General features: G+C 40.0%; 2 protein-coding genes across 5 annotated transcripts in view; one reads left to right on the plus strand and one right to left on the minus strand.

The window, feature by feature from the left end:
* LOC110982881 (uncharacterized) overlaps nucleotides 1-22,623 on the minus strand; it is a 37,090-nt gene that overhangs the window by 13,969 nt on the left and 498 nt on the right. For 2 of the 4 annotated variants that reach the window (XM_022241631.2, XM_022241626.2), the window contains exons 1-4: nucleotides 16,211-16,703; nucleotides 7,646-7,909; nucleotides 6,254-6,344; nucleotides 5,018-5,097 (exon numbers count right to left, since the gene is read on the minus strand). In XM_022241631.2, the coding sequence (XP_022097323.1) occupies nucleotides 5,018-5,097; nucleotides 6,254-6,344; nucleotides 7,646-7,750 (276 nt within the window). In that variant the 5' untranslated portion in view covers nucleotides 7,751-7,909; nucleotides 16,211-16,703. Of the gene's footprint in view, nucleotides 1-5,017; nucleotides 5,098-6,253; nucleotides 6,345-7,645; nucleotides 7,929-16,210; nucleotides 16,704-22,623 lie in introns of those variants that run through there. The other 2 variants (XM_022241630.2, XM_022241628.2) reach the window with 2 other exon arrangements.
* LOC110982882 (ADP-dependent glucokinase-like) overlaps nucleotides 1-22,623 on the plus strand; it is a 39,003-nt gene that overhangs the window by 3,075 nt on the left and 13,305 nt on the right. The gene's annotated exons all lie outside the window — the stretch shown is intronic.

Below are 22,623 nucleotides of genomic sequence, written 5' to 3' on the forward strand. Positions count from 1 at the left end.
CATGTAAATGGATGTGACACATGCCCTGATCTGACTCTCAACATGGGCAACGTGCCAACTCATTACTAGTATTCAAGTATTATTAAGCAGGATTTCTGGGCATTGTCAATATTGTGATGGTCAGAGAACCTCTTAATAGACAGTCAAGCACAGTGCATTGTGAGCCAAGGCTTTCCGGAAGTAAGAGGATGCATTCCTCTTTTTGCAAGGTACTCATATTTTTTATGTCATGCAGGGACCAGAAAAGGGTACAATATTTCTTTCTTTGTGAATTACATGTATGGTCATATGTACATGTACTATACATGTACATGATGTACCGGTAGGTGACATGTAAATGTACATGTGCATTAGACTATTTCCTTTAATAAAGGACTAGGCCCTATAGGGATATTTTGTAGCAAAGAAGTCACTAAGTAGGAATAAAGAAGGATTACAAAATTATTCTTGTCAAAATCCAACTGAATAATTCAACATGGTTACAGTACTCATGCCCCCCCTCGAAGTGATAGACTCCTCTCATGTAATACGATTAAAACATTTCCGCACATTTTGATTCTTCTCTCCTTGCCGTAGACACAGGAACAATCATTCTGTTTTGCAAAGCGAAAGGACCGGAGCACAAAATATGAATCTGAAAACCTGTGCCTGCAACAAGATGTCATAAATCTGAAGTACGTCTGAACTCCCACTTCAGCATGTTTATCACATACATGCACATGTAGCAAGTCAAAAAGAATACATACATGTACCTGTGCCTGTAGCCTGGGATGGAAAACAGCAATAAATTCCACAGAAAATCCACTAATGACCAATCAAATTAGGGTAGTCATGGCAACAAGGGCCATTAACATGGCCTGCTATTGCAGGGGCTGGCAGGGGCACAGCTATTGATTAATCAAATTTCCGGAGTGAGAAAGGGGGGGGGGACTAGTTTGGAGGAGTACACCCAAAGATCTGGTCTTTGAAGACTGCCAAAATAGTAATGTACCACCAGCAGAGGCAGGAATGTAGGGGTCAGGAATGTGGTTACGAGGGGACACCTGGGAAATTCTCAGGAGTCTTACGCTTTTTCTTTCCCTCCCCTATGATCCAATTTCAGCGTGCTAGATTGTCACATCCCCCCATGACCCCCTAGACCCCTTACTGCATGTCCCTCCCCCACAGCCTACGGTCATCCAGGGTAAGGGTTTTCTTTCTAAAATCTCGGAAGATGTTGAAAATTTTTTTTATTAAAGGAAAATGAAATGGTAAATCTGGATTTGATTGATGATGCAGTTTGTGGCTACTGGCAACAGCCAAACTGCACCGTTATCTGGGGATATTCAGGTGATGCAGCAAATATCAGTATGATGCTGCAGTTCAAAACTGAACATAGATGCAAGTCTGTCCACATTCGTGTACCATACATGTTCATGTATGCATGTATGCAATAGTACATACAGGGCATGTGTGTGCATACATGTAATGTGCAAGAGTTCTTGTGGACATAGAATTTTCACTGTGATCAAGTTACATGTAGATCCTTTAAAATTATCCAGAAAATTTTGAAAAACTTTGCAGGATTGAGGAAGGTAGAGACCAGCCACTTTACATGTACATGGGGCTTGATAACTCTTGGAAGTTGAAACAATAAAATGTTCCTTCGGTTTTCTACTCAGTGGACACTTCTGAAGGATTTGGAAAGGTTCATAGGAGTTAGCGGTACACGTCCTATACATAAGACCAACTGATTATTATCAGCCCGTTCTAAAACTGGAAGGTACCAGTACTGGAAAATGGACCGACTCTATGATTTCTGGGCAGTGCTCAGGAAAGAGTTGCTAATGAAGAATGGGATCAAAATATTGAACAGAGCAAGATAACAAGGAAGCCACAGTGCTACAACAGATGAGCTCTGAGCTGACAGACTATGAGGAGAAAATTTGTGCTTAAAGCTGTTGAACTTGCAGCTAAAAGCAGAACTAGAACAAAAACTGGCCCCTTGTCAGAAATACTGACAAGTGTGTGATTTTCCATGCCTGGCTGAATGATCCTGAAGAATCCCTAGAAAGGATGACTGTCTTCTGGTCTTGAGACTAACGGGTCAACTCACGGATCAAATCAGGAAGAGGTGAAAAAGTCCAAAACCTTTTAGCGTATCAGGCGACCAAGGAAGTATTTGCAGAGTGGTGTCAATGACGCTGGCATATTGTGAAACAAAACTGTCCCAGCCTGTACACAGTTAATATCCTCTGGGCCAAACCCCTCTTTTCTTTAATATCTTTTAAATCACAACTGGAGCGCCAACAGCCCAAGGGTGCTAAATCTACACCAAATCTGACTTTTTTCCCTTGGACGAATCGGATTTGTGGACCGAAAACAAATACCAACTGGTTGCAGGTTTTTTGTGTGTGGGAATATACTCAGGGCCTTTTCCCTGGTGAATAGCAAACTGTCTACCACAAAAAAAAATCCACAGGCCCATTTTGATTTGGGAGGGGAGTGAGGAAGACAGGAATGTGCAAGAAAAAAAAAGGTTCAATGACAGTAACATTGTGGGGAATGATGTACATGTAAGTACACACTAGGGCATGTTGACTGTGGTGAATAGCCAACTTTATTGAAAACTCAACAAGAAATCATATATTTGATTGCCTGTTCTTCAGTCTCATCTACTGCTGGTTGTGGCTCCTGGGGTTTAGCAAACCATTCACCTGCCACTTTGGAAAATCGAACGCAACATGGACTAATAGTTTTTTTCATGACAGAAACATCTGAGAATGTGATTTGAACTAAAAGAAAAAAGAAAAAAACTTAAATGTACCCTGCATTGGGCCTATGCAACAAAAGCTTGAAATGTCAGAAATGATGCCGAAGTACATGTAACAAAGCCAATTGTGACAGAGGTGATGCATGTGTTGCTTCTTGGATGAACAAGAGGCCTGGGAGCAAGACTGTACAGTGTACCTACTCTTGTCCTTTGGATTCCTGCTGATCATGACCTTCATGTAAAAACACACCCTTACTCATCTACCTTACGGTACTTCCTCTCCCCTTCCATTTTTCTCAGTGGTCCTCAACGGCGAACCTACTATTCCATCTGCACTCTATTGGTACATGTACATACATACACCAATGTACATGTATACAAGTATGTAAGTGTGTATGTACACCATGTTGCATACTGACTGTGTCTGGTTGTCAACTGATTCTATGCCTGCTGGTGTATTCGCTAAGCAGAACATACATGTACACTGCTCCATGAGTAAAGTAGCCCTATGTACATGTACTGTACATGTATGAGTACTGATGATGACGGTATCCCAGTGTTTAGTGCAGTGCGTGGTGGGATGGAGTGGGGATCATCTTTGTTTGTAGTCAGCATGACTGTCCAATGGTAAACAGGGAGAAATGACAGACATACAAACAAGTTGCATTTGATCATAAGAAAGTTTATAAGGAGCAGTCTCGATGCTTACAAATGTGGAAGATAATTCCCTGGAATATTTACAAAACGGAATTCCCCGGAATATTTATGTAAAATGGTGATTACAAAAAAATCTACCTTTGGAAACTGTACTCAGGTACAGTTGAACATGCATGCAAATTGATGACACTCATTTTCTCTCACCATGCACTGTGGTAAACATTGGGGTACTTCATCCCTGCCTTGGGCTATTGGGCCTATCGGTTTGGCTACACATCCAAATTACAGGTGGCTGTGGCTGGAGTACATGTATATGTAGCTACAGTATGGGAACCACCAATAAGCAGCTTCGTACATGTACATTTCCTGTACATGTACCGGGTATGCGATGGTATTTATCAGTTAAAGCCGAGTACTGGTGTTTGGACGTGGACCTAACATGACCTCTAAATGTGGTTTGAGGGAGTATGGTCTTCTGCATTGGTACTGTGAAGCTGCATACAGTATATCCCATCTGAGGATCCTAAATCATGCCTAAATCAACTTGCTGGGGGACCACATGTGAGCTGAAGACAAAACCTGCCTCGTTCAACTACACATGACCTGCCTCCTACAAGTGCATGCAAACCCCACCAAGGAGGCCAAAGCTGTGCTGGTGTACAGTACAACTGTTTGTACATGTACCATGATATGTGATTGTATGTATGCTACTGTACACGTTCCTTGACATTTATGATTGTGATAAATCATCCACTTTTATTATGAAATTTGACACAAGACTGGGGCTCCCACAAGTGGAAGTTTGCCTGATGAGCACACAATAGTTCCTCTGTTGGGACTATTGTAGGCAGAGGGCTGTTGCAGGTGGATGGAGCTAAACCCACAAATACATTGTATAAAAGACTTGACAGCCCAAAGATGTATGCATCTACCAAACAATGTGATATGCCACAGGCTCACTGTACCTTATGAAAGTAGAAATCCGCTCAAAGTGAAAGACCATTATGTTGGTGATGGGCAAAGTTTTATGTTGTGATTTACATTGGATACAGAGATTCCATCAATCAGCATTCAACACTTTTATCCAAAAACCACAGTCGTACAGTACATGTACATGTACATAAACTGCAGCAAACAGCCTTTTTATCAAGAAATGAAATGTACGAGTAGCTTGTTTTCTATTCTTAAAAATATGCATTGAATAGATTTCCTTGCTATTTAGTTTTCAAACTGACAACAAAAAAAAAGCATTTTTCAAATGTTTTTTTTGGTTGAAAAATGAACATGGCACATTTTAAGACATACATGTAAGCTACAGAAAGAGAAAGCCTCGGAAAATATTGCAAAGCAAGGCATTACATTGGTACATCTTGTGGTACATGTATGTGTACATGTACACATGCACAGTGGTTTCAGCAACTTGGCCTAAACTCAACAAATGTCAAGTAAATACTTGCTTCCCACGTGAGCCGCCTAAACCTACCGGTGCTTTGTAGTAATGGGTCAGTTAAATAGTGCACTGTGGAATGCAGCAGTGACTATTTTATTCATTGCAACAATACTCAGGCTTCTTTGACGGTAAGGAATTAAATACAAAAGCAAATTTACCTTGGGCGACTCAGCCTTCCATCCTTTCGGGGCGTATTTGGAGATTTTGCTCTTCGGGTCCAGAAATTCATGCTCCTTACCTGTCAAAAAACAGGAAGAACTGCGTGTATTGGGCAGTGGAGATAAAGGATAAATAATGCAAACATTGAGAGAGAAGGAAAAACATGCAAAGGATAAGAAAACATCTGAGTTACATGTATGTATCTGCTCAGATCTTATCATCTAGCAGCAATAGCACTATGAAGTCAACTCATATGGGTTACATACAACTTCCATTGGATCAAATTTGTTCCCCAACCCCTAAATTCAAAAGAGAATGAAAATCTGTAGAACCACAGAAAAGGCACGTGCCTATTGGTCCTGATGTAAAGTATGACCCGCAATTGACTTGTGATGGCCTGACTACAACTCTTGAGATGAATCTCCGATTCCCCTCCCCCACAATGTATGTTTACCATAATGCAGCAAACCAAGAACACATGCATTACAGTACCCTGCACCCTGACAAAATCAGAAGCATGTGGGTGAACCTGTGTGTTACAGAATCCACTTTACTTCAACAACTCTGGTGCAGGATTTAGATGGAATTTGGTCAGAAAAAGAAAAATGTTTTCTTCTGATCTCTTCCCAAGTGAGAGACACTTTAAAAAGTTATGGTGAAAGACTGCTTGGCATACATTGACCTTAACTGCCAAGGCCCTTTTGGCTAGGATACATGTACACCCTCAATCCTTTAAAATCCTCCAACTGCCGCCATGGAAACATTGGATGCAGCCTCAATCCTCCAAAATGCTCTGATATTTCTTGAATATGTTCCATGGAGGGGTGATCAATGCCTCAATCTTACAAAATCCTCCGGCAATTCCTCTCATCATGTTGAGGCAGTGTAAATGGTATCCTGGAGCAGTGTGAATGACGCACGTTTAACCTAGGCATGAATTTACGCATGGTGGAGCATTTAAATAATAAGGTCTACCCAAGATCTTGAGACAATGCATCCTTCGCAATCAGCTAGGTAATTTTGCCATACAGCCCCAATTCTCAAAAATCCTCCAAAACCGCCTGCGGGATTTTGCAGGATTGAGGATGGACAGGGTTATTAATGTTGCTCCTTCTCAACGCTGAACCCCACTGACAAGGAACAACTGAGACGGCAGCCACTGATCCCTCGCCTCGGATGAAGAGTTTTAAGAACCCTACTAGTACATGCACTAGGAGGTTCTGGCCACTCCTTACCTCGGAGGATGGACAGCCAGAAGAATTGTGTCTCCTTGACACCCACTAGCAGGCAAACCTGGTCAAAGATATCCTGAACTTTGGATTTGGGCTGTAAGGAGAGAATTAATGGTAGCAGTCATAAATATGATACAATATACATGTACATATACAAACATGAAAATGTACTCATTATGTGTACATGTAGCTTACTCAGAGACAGCATACTTGTACTAGCACAATGTATGTACACGTACATTTTAAATGCAAATTTGCATTAATTTTTGCTGGGGGGGGTTCAGATTACTGCACAGTTAATCTTCTACATACGGTTCGGGGGAAATTGTTCAGCCCCCACAGGTGTATTACTATACATGCACATGTAATTGGCTGAATTACATGTACAATGTACATGTACCTTTAAACTGGTTCTAAATGGAATTACTGTCAATGACTATTTTCTCATCGGTTCAATGTGTAACTGATGTCAATGGTTTGATTGGATCCATTTGGTTTAGACTGAATTGAAATATAACAAAAATGCAGCACAGTGATAAAAGCACCTTTAAAGAGCACAATTACAAATGAAATGACAGAGTCAGGTATACACAGGTTTCCCCTCAAAACACCCCAAACAAACACAAAGAAGGCAACATCAACAAACAAAACAATAGGAAGTCCATGGTGCAAAAATTCTTCACACCTCTCCACCAAAAAATGTAAATAAACAAACCACAGAAATATTTCCTTCAATTATTTCCACCATCAAAACATGCACTATGGACCCGCCTGGCAAATGTTCATCTTTTTTTTTCTATTTTAAACACCAGTGGACAATAATCCATTTTGCAGGGGTGCCAATCTTGCCTTGAAGTTCTCTACATGCCAGCACGTGTTTGCAGACTGATAACGCTGGAATGCGCACCAGCTCTGGGTTTTCGAGTACCCTTGCCCGGTACCCTGGTAAATGACTTGATGCATTGAGAAGTGGTCGGTCCCTGTCTGTTCTACCATCTGTATCAGTGTACCGGTACTCATGCTGACCACTCTACATACTTCTGATAACCAAATTGTGTTTACCCAGGGGCCTGGAAATGCCCTCCTAATTAGATGCCGTGGGCACCTCACCTGACCAGATATTTGTATTTAATTTTTTGCAGAGCAAATCTCGCAGCTGATTTTTAAATGGTTTAAAAGTTATAAAAGCAGTGCTTGTTTTGTGCTTTCAAAATATTTCAGAGCATTATGCTTTAATTCACATACATGATCATATGTACACATCTAGTGCAGTGCTATGCAGGTTATGGACAAACTGGTACAAAGCACAACAAAATGGAGAATGCATATGTAATTTTGCTTGCTGGAAGGGGGGGGGGAAATTGAGGTTTGAGGCTGAAAATGTAAGGTTCTCACCTCGACAACTAAAGGCACCTCTTCTTTGTTCAGAAGGATAATGTTGACGTATTTCCGTCCAGGGTTGGACGATACAGTCGTCCCACTGCCTGTTTTGTTGGGCATCCCCACGGAATGTTTCACACTTTCACACTTGCCACCAAGGAACGAAGGCTTCTGGAAAGCAGCCAAACTCTAGCGGTCGGCAGTGCTGCTGTCCACTTTGGGTTTCTTCATCGTTGGAGCTGGTTACAGACTCTCATGCGTACACACAGCAACCTGAAACTGCACAGAAACATGCAATCTGTCCTATTAATAAAGAAAAAATCACAACTAATTTGCAAGTGTCACAAAGAGTGACCTTTGATTTAGACGACAAGGACACTCAAGTAAAATCATGCAATGCTGATTCTCAGTAACACACTGTGCTTGAAATTTGAAAAACCGTAATTTTGGGACTAAAATTCGTAATTCAGAATATCCGCCTTGAAATATTATAATAATCCTGCCAAAATCGGAATGGTTGGCCAGTACGGCAGAGTAATGACCAAACATCCGAAAGCAATGCTTTGCCACGTTTTGTGTAACATTAGATACATGTACAACGTGTACATGAACACCGTACATGCAACTGGCTGTGTGCTATTAAGATACATGTACATGTACTGTACATGTAGAATGCACTGCCAACAAATCCCATGATAAATCCTTATAAAAAACCTGGAAGTCCAGCAAGTCAGCTGAGTAGGATCAAAACCTCCTGCAATCCAGCAATCACCACTACCATTCCATGGGGAGATCGATTCAGGAAGGGCTCACACTTTATTTATTGGAATACCCCATGTACAAGTCCTGCTGCGACTTGCCCATCAAACAAACCCAGTGGTCAGAGTCAGACACTCCACAAAGTTATGAGGTTACCTAAGTGGCTGTAATGGGGAATTAAACTACTGTGGTTTCCATTCAAGCACACCAGCTAAAACTAACCTGGCCTTCGGACCTGATTGGGTTCCCTTGGAGGAGTGTTGTCTGTATAAAAACATTCATTCACAAACAACTGGCGATAGGAAAAAAAATTACTGTCACACGTATATGTAATCAGTACATATACATCAAAATATAATTGACAAATCAACATTCTGGCCCGATGTAGGTTGGCTAAATTCAGTCACTAAGGGCATTTTTGTTTGATATTCTCCCCCTTTGAATTTCCAAACACTGAAATTACTGCAGGCAGATCTCTAAGTGATTTGGTTGGAGTAAATTAAAGCTCAGTAACCTTGACATACAGGCACAATACTGTACAGGTACACGAACATGTGGTATGTTTCATTATGGACGATACATTCATGTTAAGGGACCTGTTACATGTACGTCTTATTCAACTGATACTGATAAAAACTGTTTCAATGTGCTACCGGTACAATGTACATGTTCATGTATACATGTGCATCTACCCATATACTTCAGAGTACTATGTTACCCCCCTCCACCCCATGGTGCATGTACCGGTACTTGACATATTTTAAACAAAATGTTGACTGGCTGCATTTATGTACTGTACATGTACCGTACGGTTCCCACTAGACAAATTTAGAGGTTGACGCAGGGTTGACAACTGGCAACGATTCACACTTGAAAATCTTGAACCCTGTGCCAACCCTGCGTCAACCCTGAGATTGATTTCAACCCAGGTCGAACTCGACCTTGCTCTGGACCAGGGTTGAGCATTTTCAACCCGGGTTGAAAATTTTTGGTGCTCATTTCAGGTTGGACTCACCCCGATAAGCTTGGTTCGCATGAAACAAGTGTGAAACAACACCAGGTTGAATGTGGGGTTGAAAAATCAATTTTTCGACCCGGGGCGGTGTCGGGTTCACCCAGGGTTGAGTTCAACCCGCGTTGAGAGGCTATGGTGTGAAAAGGCCTTAAGGTTTTGAAGAGGACTCTTGGCTTGCGGTTTTCATTAGGTTACAATCTCCAATCTGAATCATGCCAATATCTGCTACATTAACATACACATTTACAGGTACATGTATGTACATGTACCTGTATGCAAACTTGTGGTGCTGAGGCAAGTACTGTACATGTACACGTACATGTATCGGTGTGTACTCATTTGCACGGCAAATCCTCAAAAATTCAAATATAGATCAAATTTTGCATAAATAGTTCTGTGGTTATTCCATTAACTACACTATGTCAACTAACTATGTACATTCCATGTACACAGGTGCACGTACATGTAGAAGCATTATGCAAAACATCTGTGTCATTGCTCTATGCCACGTATACCGTACCTCGTGATAGAAAATGTCAAGTTCCAGTTTCCAAAATCGTACAAGATTTCTTTTTATGGTACAGGTACATGTACATGTATGCTACCAGTAGATGTATGTATGTACCGTACATGCCAGTGCCTGATTATTGATACAAGTACACTTGAAAGGTTCACGTACAGTTATCAAAGCCATGCACTGTTTACAAAATACTGCCAGAGCCAGCACACCTCCATACAATTTGCAGCAGAGCAAACTGCACTTACTTCAAGTTGTTAACAATTGGTTTTCACACGTGACCTCCCCAAAAATTCCTGGACAATGGCTGTGGAATTCCACCAATTTACGATCACTGCACCAAAATGAAATTGCCAACAGAATGGATACAGTAAACCTTGGCACAAACAATCCCTTGATAATGCACAATCTGAGCAAATTATTTTTATTTTTATATAAGTACAGTATCTACTGTATATCACCACACACACCGGTACCAAAATTATGAGTTGCTTGCAAAGAGTTTGAAAAGTCTGAAACTTTATGAAGTTTGAATTTTGAAGTTTCTCAGTTTTGATTTTGTTAAACTGGTTTAATATGACATGTATCATCCTAGCTTCCTGGGGCAAAGTTGCTTCGTCGTGCTAATGCAAGCTTGTAATACAATGTACTGGTAACATACTAGTACCGGTACAATGTAATGTACACTCTTTACAGATAACGGTATTTTGTTCATTTCTGTAAACATGTACATGTATGGTACATACATGTACATGTATGCGCAAGTTCATGCATGCCACTTGAACAGGCAGGAAAGTTTTGGGTTAATGTTTGCAATGAATTTACGAAGACTCAAAAGTTTAGAACTTAGACAACTTCTTAAAGTTTCTTTATGCCTGTAAGTGAACCAGCACCTTTAAAATGCAAACCAAACATTCGATTGTCACAAATTTACAAACAATGGCTACTTGTGAGCGATTTCCCAAACTTATATACATGTATGTACTAGTTTAAATTGCACACATGTAAGTAATTACACAGGACGCTAATTTTGGAAGCAAACCACAACACTCACGCTGCTTTTTCTTAGAAGTATCATGTACACAATAATGGGTGCTACCCAGCAAGGAACGTTAACCCATAATTTAACAAGAATGTGCAGCAAAAAATGTGAATGGTTGAAGAGAAATAACACAGCTCAGTGGTTATTCATACATTTACCACTGACCATTTTTTGACACATATGTACTGGCAGCCATAAAATACAAATAACAGTGCATGTTTACTGTATATAAAATGTACTTAAAACGGGAGTGGATCAAAATTTCTGTTTATATTTTCCCCAAAAAAGCGACTTTTAGGTACCATAAGCTGACCTCAAGGGACATTTTTTGTAAAAAACTTCCAGACAATACCACATTAAGTTGTCCATTATCAGATGAGGTATAAAATGCATTCAGATTCAACCGGGCATTTTATGAGGTACATGTACATGCATCATCTGTCATGGCAATTCTAGAGAGAGCTTTTTGTGACGTTTATGGCATGAAATTCAAAATGTGCTTTCAATATTACATGTACCGGCACATGTGTGTACAAGTATTACACTTTCAAACGACCACATTTGCACTGCAATTAACCAAACAAAAATTACTACAAAACAAGTGAATAAAGCAGGGTATTCTCACAGTGCAATGTACATGTACATGTATATTCTAATGGGAGACTTTATTTCCCATTGGACTTGTTTTGGTTAACTTACAATGACTTTCCTGTAGAATGTTGAACTAAATCCAATAGGGACATGCAGTAAACTGACATCCCTGTCAACTTACTGTGATGTTGATGTAAACGACCAGGCCGAAAGAGCTGCGGAAGATTTTCGCACAGCTACGGTAAGTTGGCACTTACCAGGGGCGCTAAAAGGTCCAATGGCAACAGCACCCAACTATATAAAGCTGACGAGGAACTGGTAAATTTGGGAAACAAATTCTGAAATTCACCCTCCCCCACTTACCCCAACCCCGAAACCCCATGCAAATTACAAAGTTCCGCAACTCAGTGTCATGTGAAGCTGCCACATGGGAGGAGGGACAAGGGCTGTACCATTAGTGGACGATTCCATTAGCTGTGCTGAATGAAAGGATGAAAAACCTGTACTATTGGAAACACAACTAAGTTGTTGATGATCTTCCCTTTCCAACATTTCTATGTGTACGTACCTTTGTCTAAATATCTGATTTCTCAATCAACATATGTACGCGTACACACATGTACATGTGTCAAACTTATGTTCCAGAGTGTCTACTTAAATGATCAATGTGCACATGGACTGTACATGTACATGTACGCGGCTCTAAAAGTCAAGTACATGTACATGTACAGTACATCTGTGTTTATTCGTACATGTACAAAAGGAAGCCCAAATTCCTGGTTTATATTCCACAAATTGAATCAATTACCCGCATTACTGGCGGATTTCTTGGGGCAGGAGCAACTGCAGGTGGGAAAATGACTCACGGAGGAAATATGCCTGTGATCTGAAGCCATTGGGTGAAATAGTTTTTTTTTTAAATCTCAGGGTGCGGGGCTGAAGCAGACCTTGTGACTTTGAATGGAGAAACCTTGTGCCCCAGTGGTGAAGACTTACATACAGTTTGTGTAAAGGTACATGGTGCACAGTACATGTACGGTACATTACCGGTATAAACATGTACTTGTACACATTATGGACAGTACTTGGTACATGTAAATCTTTCAATTTATCGTGTCAAATCACTATTGCTTGTGTAGCGGCCATTTTTTCTACAGTACATTACCGCTGAAATCAACGGCTACAAAACACACATATACATGTATATATACAGGTATGTACATTGGGGTAGAACAGATATATCCTTAAATTCATCTCATTTTGAGCAAATACTGATTTTTTTTTTTCATTTCAAAATTTCTTCTATCTTTCCCAATAGCTGTCCTTTCCCACAAAGGTAATGTGCACTGTGTACTGTGCCTGTACAACAATGTACCTACCAATTATAACTGATGCAGTACGTAACCATGGCTACAGAACAGTGTATGTAAATGAGTTAAAATACCCGGTAGGCCTACACTAGACACTGGATCAGGAAACCTGAACTTGTGCTTCTTATTTCCAAACGCAGACTTGATGTAGCCTTGCCAAAACCAACATGTACCAGTACAAGGACAGAGTATGCTACAAAAATTTTCCCACCTGAGGTACATGTATATGAATGGTGTACAAAACACGTGCGTACATGTACGTATACGTTAAAAGCTTCAAACTGACAAAAACCCCCTTGTCTGCACAAAGCTGAGGGTGTTTCACATAAATTTCCATTTGAACTATGGTACTTGATAGAGTGGATATTGACAAGTACATGTACATACAAAAATATGTACATGTACATGTGAGGAACAGCCCTGGGTAAAGAGAGGGGGTAAGAATGCATGTACATGTGTTAACAATATCAAGCATCCTGAAGGACTACTGAAACACTGTATGCAATAGGCAGGCACTAAACCACAAGTACTGTACGGGCATTCATCCATCCCTTCAAATTTGCCAATTTTTCATTCTCCAGTGGGCTGTGAGCAATTTCCAGATTTTCATTACTCACAATCTGCAGTCCTTTTTTTTTTACTTGTGTGTGAATGCAATTTAAGAGGTAAGCCTAAATCATTGACATCTCACATTCAGGGTGAAAGTGGGATCTCTCTGATTTGACAGAAAACTTTGGGGGGAATACTGGTACATATTTGAATTTTTGGGAGTTCTTTTCTCCCAAAGTAAACAGTATCAAATCAATTTTACAAAATGAGGGTAGTCATCACTGGAACCATGCTGTCCTCCATTTTGATCAGAGTTGAATAATTAAGTCTCAAATGTCAGCACCTAAACCCTTTAAATCACAGCTACCTAACGCGAAGTAAAAATTGCTGTCATAACTTTTGAACCAATTTGTAAGTGGTGGCAGATGATACATGAAATATTATTTACATATAAAAACCACAATCATGAAATTAAAATCAATGTTAAACAAATACCGGTATCAGGTTCCAAGAGCTGGCAGTTTGTGATCATTTATTTCCATCAGAAATCTCAGCAATTAAAAACCGGTGACTAAAACTAAGAAAGAGTTACAGAATAAGTTAAAAAATGCAAGAAAGGACCCCAAATCCATTCCCTTTTATGACTTGAACTATCACATTTTCATCAAAAAAGTTTCCATAATCCCCAGTCCAAAATATAAATGACGACTATGGAAAGCTGTCAATTTTTGACCGTGACATTCGATAAATGTTTTGCAGCTTTGTGAACAGTTTGACCTACCGGTATGACATCGGCCCAACAGTGTGCCCTCTTCTGTATCCATGAGCCTCTTCAAAGAAGTGCAATGCTCAAGGATATTTCCCTTGCAACTGAGTTTGACCAAATGAAAGTGTGTCACACTAAATGATGTTCAAATAAAAATGACATTTGAGACATAAATTGTGGTTCATGATGAAAATGAAACACCCTAAGTAATTTTGAGCAGGGATATCTTCACAACTACCAGTACAGGCATAATGAAAGTCACTCCATCAAAATTCAACCAACACTGTACCACAGCTCCATGGTTTTGGCAATATTTTGTTCCAGCTACATGTAATACTGCACAGCTGCCCTCTGTAGGGCTTAGACTCAGAAGACTGGTTTTTACGTCCCGTGGAAAGACTTACATAAACTCAATCACCTCTTTTTATTCATGTCCCCTTCAGATTTGCTCTGAGCATGCCACAGTACTGACTCCACCAGATTCTGATCATTTTTATGACAACTGGACTGCAGCAGCAGCAGCAAGCACAAATATCAAACCACATTTCACTTCAAATATATATGCATAATATCCGGGCCATGGCAAGTCCAAGCTGTTTTGCAGAACTTAGTTAAGTATAGACCATGACATGATGACAGCATTAAAATCTTCCTCGAACCAAACTGGCTCAAGGTCTGCTTTTATAGTGGAACACTTTGGTCTTATCCTGAGTGGACTCAGCCAGAAAGGCTGGCGCACCATGTCCATTTCAAACCTAATCTTGCTGGACTTTAACTTCAAAGTCAGCTTCATGACAAGAATGAGCTGGAAATGAAGCAGTGAAACACTGCTTGGTGTCTCCTTCAGGAGACAAAGAAACCTATGTACATGTACACGTATGTACCGGTACATGTACTGATCAGAAACAGAACGTGTGCCTGCGTGTGCAGTGGTGGTGTCCCTACTGACAAAGATGACCATGCAAATGGCCACTGACCACCTGCCCAATCTCTTCAAAAGGTGAATGGGGCTACCAGTACGTGGTGATCCAATGAACCATTTTTTTTTTGAGGGGACAAGGCATTAGAATATTCATCTCACTTCACACCTCTGTACGAATTCTGCTTGATTCCATCAGTATCTCGACATATACATGTATGTCAAACATTTTATTCACTTAATTTTAAAAAAAATAGAATTCATTGCAATTTTTTTCCCAGACACTCCTGGGAACACAGACTCTGGCCACTGTGAGAAAATCTGTGCAATATCTGCACCATCCCAAAATTAGATGCATCCCACTGGGAAGATGAAAGAATACGGTGGTGATCTATCAAAAACATACACGTACAGCGTGGATGTATAAACAATGACCGACTGATCTCACTGCCAGCTCTTGGGTGTTAAAAAGTATTTATGGCGACGTGAACATGTTGGAAATCAATTTTCTGTTCCTGTTTAACATGTTTGTTGTGGGAGAAAAACAATAGTGTACAGCTGAGTCTCGTTATAAAGAACAGTTATAACAAACCACTGTTATAAAGAACAGATTTTGGGAATCCCAAGTTTCTGATATCATGTCTTCCTTTGTTTTTTCACTCCTCATAACAAAGCCATATAATTAGTCTGGTCCCTGCAGCTTCGTGGGTTGACTGTACAAATGGTTGTAACTTCCGGAACTCACATTCACAATGTGTGCTTCTTTTTGGAACATCAAACAATCTTTATTCTAACAATTCAAGCATTTATACATGTGCATAATTTATCAAAGGAAAACATATCCTCCATCTGGTGTATTCCCTGTCCAACATTTAAGTACACTAGATTTCAACAGCAAAAATATTTTACATCAAATTTATGCCCTCCCAGTCCCACTGTAAAAAAACAAACAAAAAACACATGTACACACTGTACATACATCTCCATAACGGCATAGAAATAACCTGTCAGAAAAGAATTATTCACTAAACTGCACATGGTACGGTACTCACCTGTTCTCAAGATGCAGATATCCACAATTCTCTGTCTTGGTACAATTTGCACAATTTTCTTAAATGGGCACCTGGCTATAAATACCAGGAGGATATATAATCATGTCTACTGGATTATGACATGTATGAGTAAGGAGCTCTCAAACCTCCACAAAATTATCCTCAACAGAAGTATATGTTAGTATGTAGTTTCACATGAAAGGAAGACCTGTTTGAGTTCAACAAGACCCAGCCAGAACACTGTCAAGGTCAGCAGTAGGACATTACTCTCCAGCATGTATTTTACTTCCAACAGGTTCCTAGAAAAAAGAAAGAAAAGAATTCCGGTCCAAGTGCTTGTGAGAATTCCAAACAACAGGGTTGTTGTGAAAAATAAGCTCATCAAGGAATTCCGTCTTCAGGGTGCTCTCGTCAACAACACTATTGTTGCTACCAGTGTGTGTGCGCGCGTGAGCTCCTGGTAGGTACAGCATACATACACACACGAACCGGTAGCTAATTCCATGGCCACATACCAGGTGCTGTGGGCTGTACCATTATCAGAGCAGGATCCCTGATGAAAACCATTTGGAGTTTGCAAATAAACGCTCAAATTGGAACTCCTAAAATTCTCTGAAAAACTAGAGCCCTTCTACATTGGTGTGAGGAGCACCATGTGGGTTACTTTCGATGCTGTTTCCAAAGTGCTGGAACATTTGGCACAAAGCCTTGGCGGCACAAGGCTGCACATTCCACAGATGGAGTAATCCTCATTGGTATTCAAATAGCACATATGCCACCAGGCAAGCGTGCAATCAGCAATGATTCAAACTGCCAGCACAATAGCTGAGAGTGCATTAGTGGCATTCCAAGCCAGAGGTAGCTGGCAAATCAATGGTGGAGACAGCAGCATTTGTCTTGCTGATATTATGATGGACAGGGGATGATCAAGCCCAATGGAAAACATTTATGAATATGTATAGGATGTGGAGGTTATTTTGCCAAGTGACAGAATACTGTATGAGACCACCTGTTATACTACAGGAAATCCACTCACTCCAAAGCCATAACACAAAAAGAGTATACATGTACATGTGCATGCATGTAAAATGTATGTACACTGTAAATGTAATGTAAGCGTATGTGTACACAACATTATTTATTGAACAATGGAGGTGTTATCAACTCTGCAGGTACTTCTATGATTGAACATGTTTACCATGATACGATGCAGTTCAGACTGTACATGTCCATGAGAAAAAGAAAGCATTATTGTACAATACCTTTGCATTGCAAGGAAACATGAAAAAACCTTAAATTCACAATAAAAAATGCACTACAGTGTACATGTACATTTGTACATGCGTCCTCTGTGGTCAAATGCCATGCTGTTCATTCCCAAAATTCAGTAGTTCAAGGCTATCCGGCAGAATAACATGATCCGGGTCATGTACCCCTGCATCTCAGGAGCTTACCACTTGTACTCCCAGTGATAATGCCTTGATCACATGTTCAGGAGTGTGATCACTGATTTCTAAGCAAGCTCTTGGGACATTACAAAAGGTATGGGATTATTGGCACCCAGTGACAGGTCACAAGATGAGAAAGAGAGGAATGTGGGCAAGGTTGGCAACTGGCCAAGCAATCCCTGTTGATTAATCCCTGCTCTGTGTGGGATCATAGAGTGTAGTGAGGCAAAACACCCCCTCCCCCAAAAAAGGGTGACTGATGTGGTGACTTTACATGTACATGGACATGCAATTGTGACAACACACGGCACTGTGATATTTAGTGTGTGCACATTGTGGAAAATCCTTGATTCAGCCGGGTGGGCCATAAATTCATCCTAACCAAAGGGAGACCAGGATAATGATTTCACTATCACAACCTCCTTGACAACAATCAATCTCTTTCTCAGCATGCAGCCTACGAAATACTGATATACTCAGAGATGAACACGTTCACCTGTACACTAAACTGCTGTCTTTTTGCCATCTCTTACATTAATAAATATCTATTTTGTTCAGATTGCTTTGACACATTAGTCCTATGCAAAGATGTAATCTGAAAAAGTTAACAGTCAAACGACATATAATAAATGTTTCAGTCTTTGTACAGTGTACACACTGTAGTGGGAGAAGTACCGGTAAACTAAAGGAACTTTTTACCATGACAATTACAGCAAAAGGAGAGTTCAGTAAGTTTTTTTGAAAAACAAACAAAGTGAGTACATACCGGTACATGAGATGTGATTCTACATGTACGTTTTCTTCCTTGGGCCCACAATACTGTATGTGCTACATGTACTGGTACTAGATAAAGTGATTAGGCCTACATCATCCACAATATTATAAAAAAAACCAAGTCCAAAACGTCTGTTTGGAGTGAAAAATTATAGATTTAATTTTTCAGGAATTCTTTGAAAGCTGGTGAAGTGGCGAAGTTACATGTACATTTCATTGCACAATGTACATTTATGTAGCACAGCTCCAATATAAACTTCGAGAGGATAATGCTATTACATCTATGCTCATGCTGATCAGGATCAGCCTCAGTCCCATACAGATCAACTCACCCCCCAGGATCAAGCACAATGGCAATGCACTTCCTAATGACCAGAAGACTGCCCTTCAATATGAACACCCCTTAATCAGCTTAAAGATATGCAGAAGCCTCTTGCAGTATGTGGTGGCTTGTCTGGATTAAGCGGCTAATCAGATTGAGACCTGCTAATCTAGACAGGAATGTGGTCCCTTGTGCTGGAAAGGGGGGGGGAACAGAGAAGAAAAATGCTTTTGTCTTTGCTTCTGACAGGGAAAGAAACGCTGTTTGATCCTCTTTAGTGTTTTAAGAGGATGATCAGTTTGTCAGGCTTCCATCTTTCTCTCTTTTTTGGGGTGGGGAGGGGGAAACAGAGACTGATGATACCACAGCAACGACTAGCCTACACCCTAAAAGAATTTTCACTGCAAATTTTAAGAGGTAAATGATTTTACTTAAAAAGTACGAAGGCTACATACATGTACATGTAATGAAAAAAAGGGTCATTGTCAAAATATGATATATCATCACACATGAATTACATGTACATGTAGCTACTAGTAGTATTAAAACATGTCACATACATGTACATGCATGTACTTGCACATGTGTATACTGGTGGTAGGCAATCCCCTGCTTGATCAAAGAATTAAATCTTATTACTGTTTAAAGCATGTGGAAAAAGAAGATATTATTGCTCACATGATTGGACTGCTGCAAAGGCAACATGATCCACAAAAGTCTTCTGAAAGTTGGCTGGTTATGGACCTTGTCTTTAAGCCCATACAAATTTGGGGGAAATTTGTTGAAGACATGTAACTTGAAACTAAAGTAGGTTTGTTCTTGCTTTGCTATCTTCTACATTCAGTCTCAAGGTTGAGGTATCTGGCCCATACTGTAACCTTATTATTAAATATTGTTGTTACTTCAAAGGAGTTTCCTAATTCCAGTTAATGTATTTATTAGAACAAGATAATAGTAGCAAATTCTGGTAACCATCTTTTTTTGCGGACTTTGATATACTTATAAGTTTCTCAGGCCTCAGTGTGAGGTGTTTGAGACTTGTGGGGATTTACAAACAAAATGCGGACCCAGGGTTACACAATTTGCATTGCACTTGTGACTGAAGAACCATTAACACAGTAGCAGCCAACTTGACAGCTAGCTCAAAAGGTGAGCTGCTTTGGCCACTACCAGTATGCAATCATTTAGAATAGTCAAGTTGCCCTTTTTCTGTGCCGTTCATTGTCCAACTCATCTGTTATTTTACCATAAATTGTTCAGAAGAGAACAACTTGACAATTTAGGAAAGGGGTATACATGTAATTTACATTGACACTTTAAGTGTACTTTTTATTTTGACAATTACATACACATGTGCGAGTACACAACTTTAACACTGAGAAGAGTGCTCATCCACCACACTATAGCATTTTATTCACAACTCCTTGTGCACACACTGCATATGAGCAGTTGGAATGAATGCAATTAGTATGGTCCCATTTTATGTCTTACTGACTCCTTTCATGATAGGGTCTGTTCTTTGACATTACTGTCACAGATTTCCTATAAGCACATGTAGGCACCAGAACTATGGCTGGCCACCAGTAAAAAAGTCAAACAATAAGTCACAAAATGTTAAAAATTCCACGTAGTTACACACATCAGAACACCACAAGGTGACATTTCTGCAAACGTTAGCTGACCAAAATGAATGGTTTATAGGCATTACAGATGTGACATGTACATTCACTTTCAAAAATCAGTTCCCATTCCAAAATAAGGTAAACATCCCAGAAAAATGTCAAAGCCAGTTTAGGACAATTTTTGAATGGGTTGCGGATGACTTATTTCAAATAGTTTTAATATACTTATCGCATTTTTTTCTTGTGTAATCTTATCTAAAAATATCAGCATTACAAAACATATGAGAAGTAAACAAAATACATGCATTTGTGTAGTTGACATGGATCATAAGAATCATGAAATTAAGGTCTACCTGTTTTGAGTTGGCATCTTTGACAAAACTTGTAAAAAAAGTCTGATATTTTTACTTACTATCCAATAGCAAAGAAAATTCTTAACAACTCCAGTACAAAAAATAGTGATGGTCGTAATGGTTACATGTATTATAAAAACAAGATGAACACAGCTTCAACCTGATAGTAAAGAACATTTTATTCAATTTATATTCAACGTGAGATTTACACAAAATCAGTTGCACAGAACAATTTAAATACCCATACATTGTAGGTCGAGGTAATGATGCGTGCCAGACAAAGAATTCTGGTAAGCTTAGAACCTTTTACAATCAACCGAAAATAACTTTATTGAATAATTCTCAATAATCCCCTTGAGGTGAATTCTTCAATATCCCGCCTTCTGCCAGGACACTTACATGTAGGCCTATTATCACTTTGGAAATGTAGTCAATGGTCCAAACCAGCAGACTCTTCTCTCAGAGGGCGACTTGGTCAGGAGGCGAGTTTGCTTGGGGGCAAGTTAGCATGGGGGCGAGTCAGCTAGGGGGCGACTAGTTGGCTAGGGGCAGGATGGTAAGGGGCAAGTATGTCAGGGGGCGAGTTGGTAAGGGGCGAGTTGGCCAGGGGACGAGTTGACCTACAATCACAATGATGACTGGCAATGCAAGTGCGCTGTCAGTCCAGTTGTCCAAGTTGCCTTCAAACTACTACAAGTTTTGCAGTTATCCTAGTCTTGGCAATTGCAGCCAGATATGGGACGAGAAAAACGGATCATGTATGTGTGTAGTCTACATACGCGTCTACGCAATATTGACAGTGTAATTTTCACGGAGCCTGGGAACAGGACTATGTGCCCACTAGTGTATGTAGTCTACATACTCGGAACCAGACTAACAACTACCAGCGATGCACAGCGAAACATTTCTCATGTACATGTGTACATATACACCGGCCCAGATAGCTACAGAATACCAGTAAAAATTGTTACGTCTTGCGCATGGCATGCATTCTATCTGTGTCATTTTTTCATTTTTTTGAGCGCATTATGCAATGTCAAAGAAGCGGAAGTTAGATGTAGAATTTTTTAAAGATCTGCAGTGAGCCGAATGTATGTTTCAGACCTATTTATCAGCCAGGAGTGCTGCATTGAACACCGACTTTGTCAAGGTTAATGCTCTCTCGACTGATGACAAACTGTCTCTGATTAGTCGAAAGATTTTCTTTTGACGAAGTTGAAGTTCAGCTCGTTATGAAAGCTGTCCTGGACAACAAGTTTGTGGATCCCATTTTAATTTCGCAAGGTTTATCTGCCGAGTTTTACTTTTGTGCATTTTTGTATTTTTAGTCATTTTTTATCTAGTGTGTTTCTTGTATTTGTTGACATTTTTATGGAGACCCTCTAGCCTCTCGACAATGATTGAGTTCGCTTTTAGGCTATCCGTCAGGGGTGTCAGCTAATATTGTTCTTATATATTGATATGTATCGGTTTTTGTCTTGGGCCTACATGTACTGTGCTTACACTTGCAGTATAGTCACTTTCAGACAGCAAATCAAATATGACAGTCAAAGTACCAGTAAATATATATCAAAATTTGAAAAAGCACACAATGGATACATATGTATGTACATGTAATGATGTACCTTCCGGTGGATCTATAGTTAATTTACTGCTTGCAAATAAACTAGCTCCAACAAAAAATTAAAGTTATAGAATTTTACACTAGACGAATCGGCAAACAGTCCATTCAGTTAACTCGACCTCTGCCATAGAGCAAGGACACTTGCTCTTGGCTGTGCCGCAACAGACATACATGTCCATGTACATATATGTTGAGAGCTCAACATTAACAGTCAAGCATGTACATGTACAGGATGACAGGGAATAGCATTGGCGCAACAGTACAACAGTC

The sequence above is a fragment of the Acanthaster planci genome, linkage group LG01, assembly GCF_054643075.1.
Source record: "Acanthaster planci isolate LZ-2023a linkage group LG01, COTS_SCS, whole genome shotgun sequence".
NCBI classification, from domain to species: domain Eukaryota; kingdom Metazoa; phylum Echinodermata; class Asteroidea; order Valvatida; family Acanthasteridae; genus Acanthaster; species Acanthaster planci.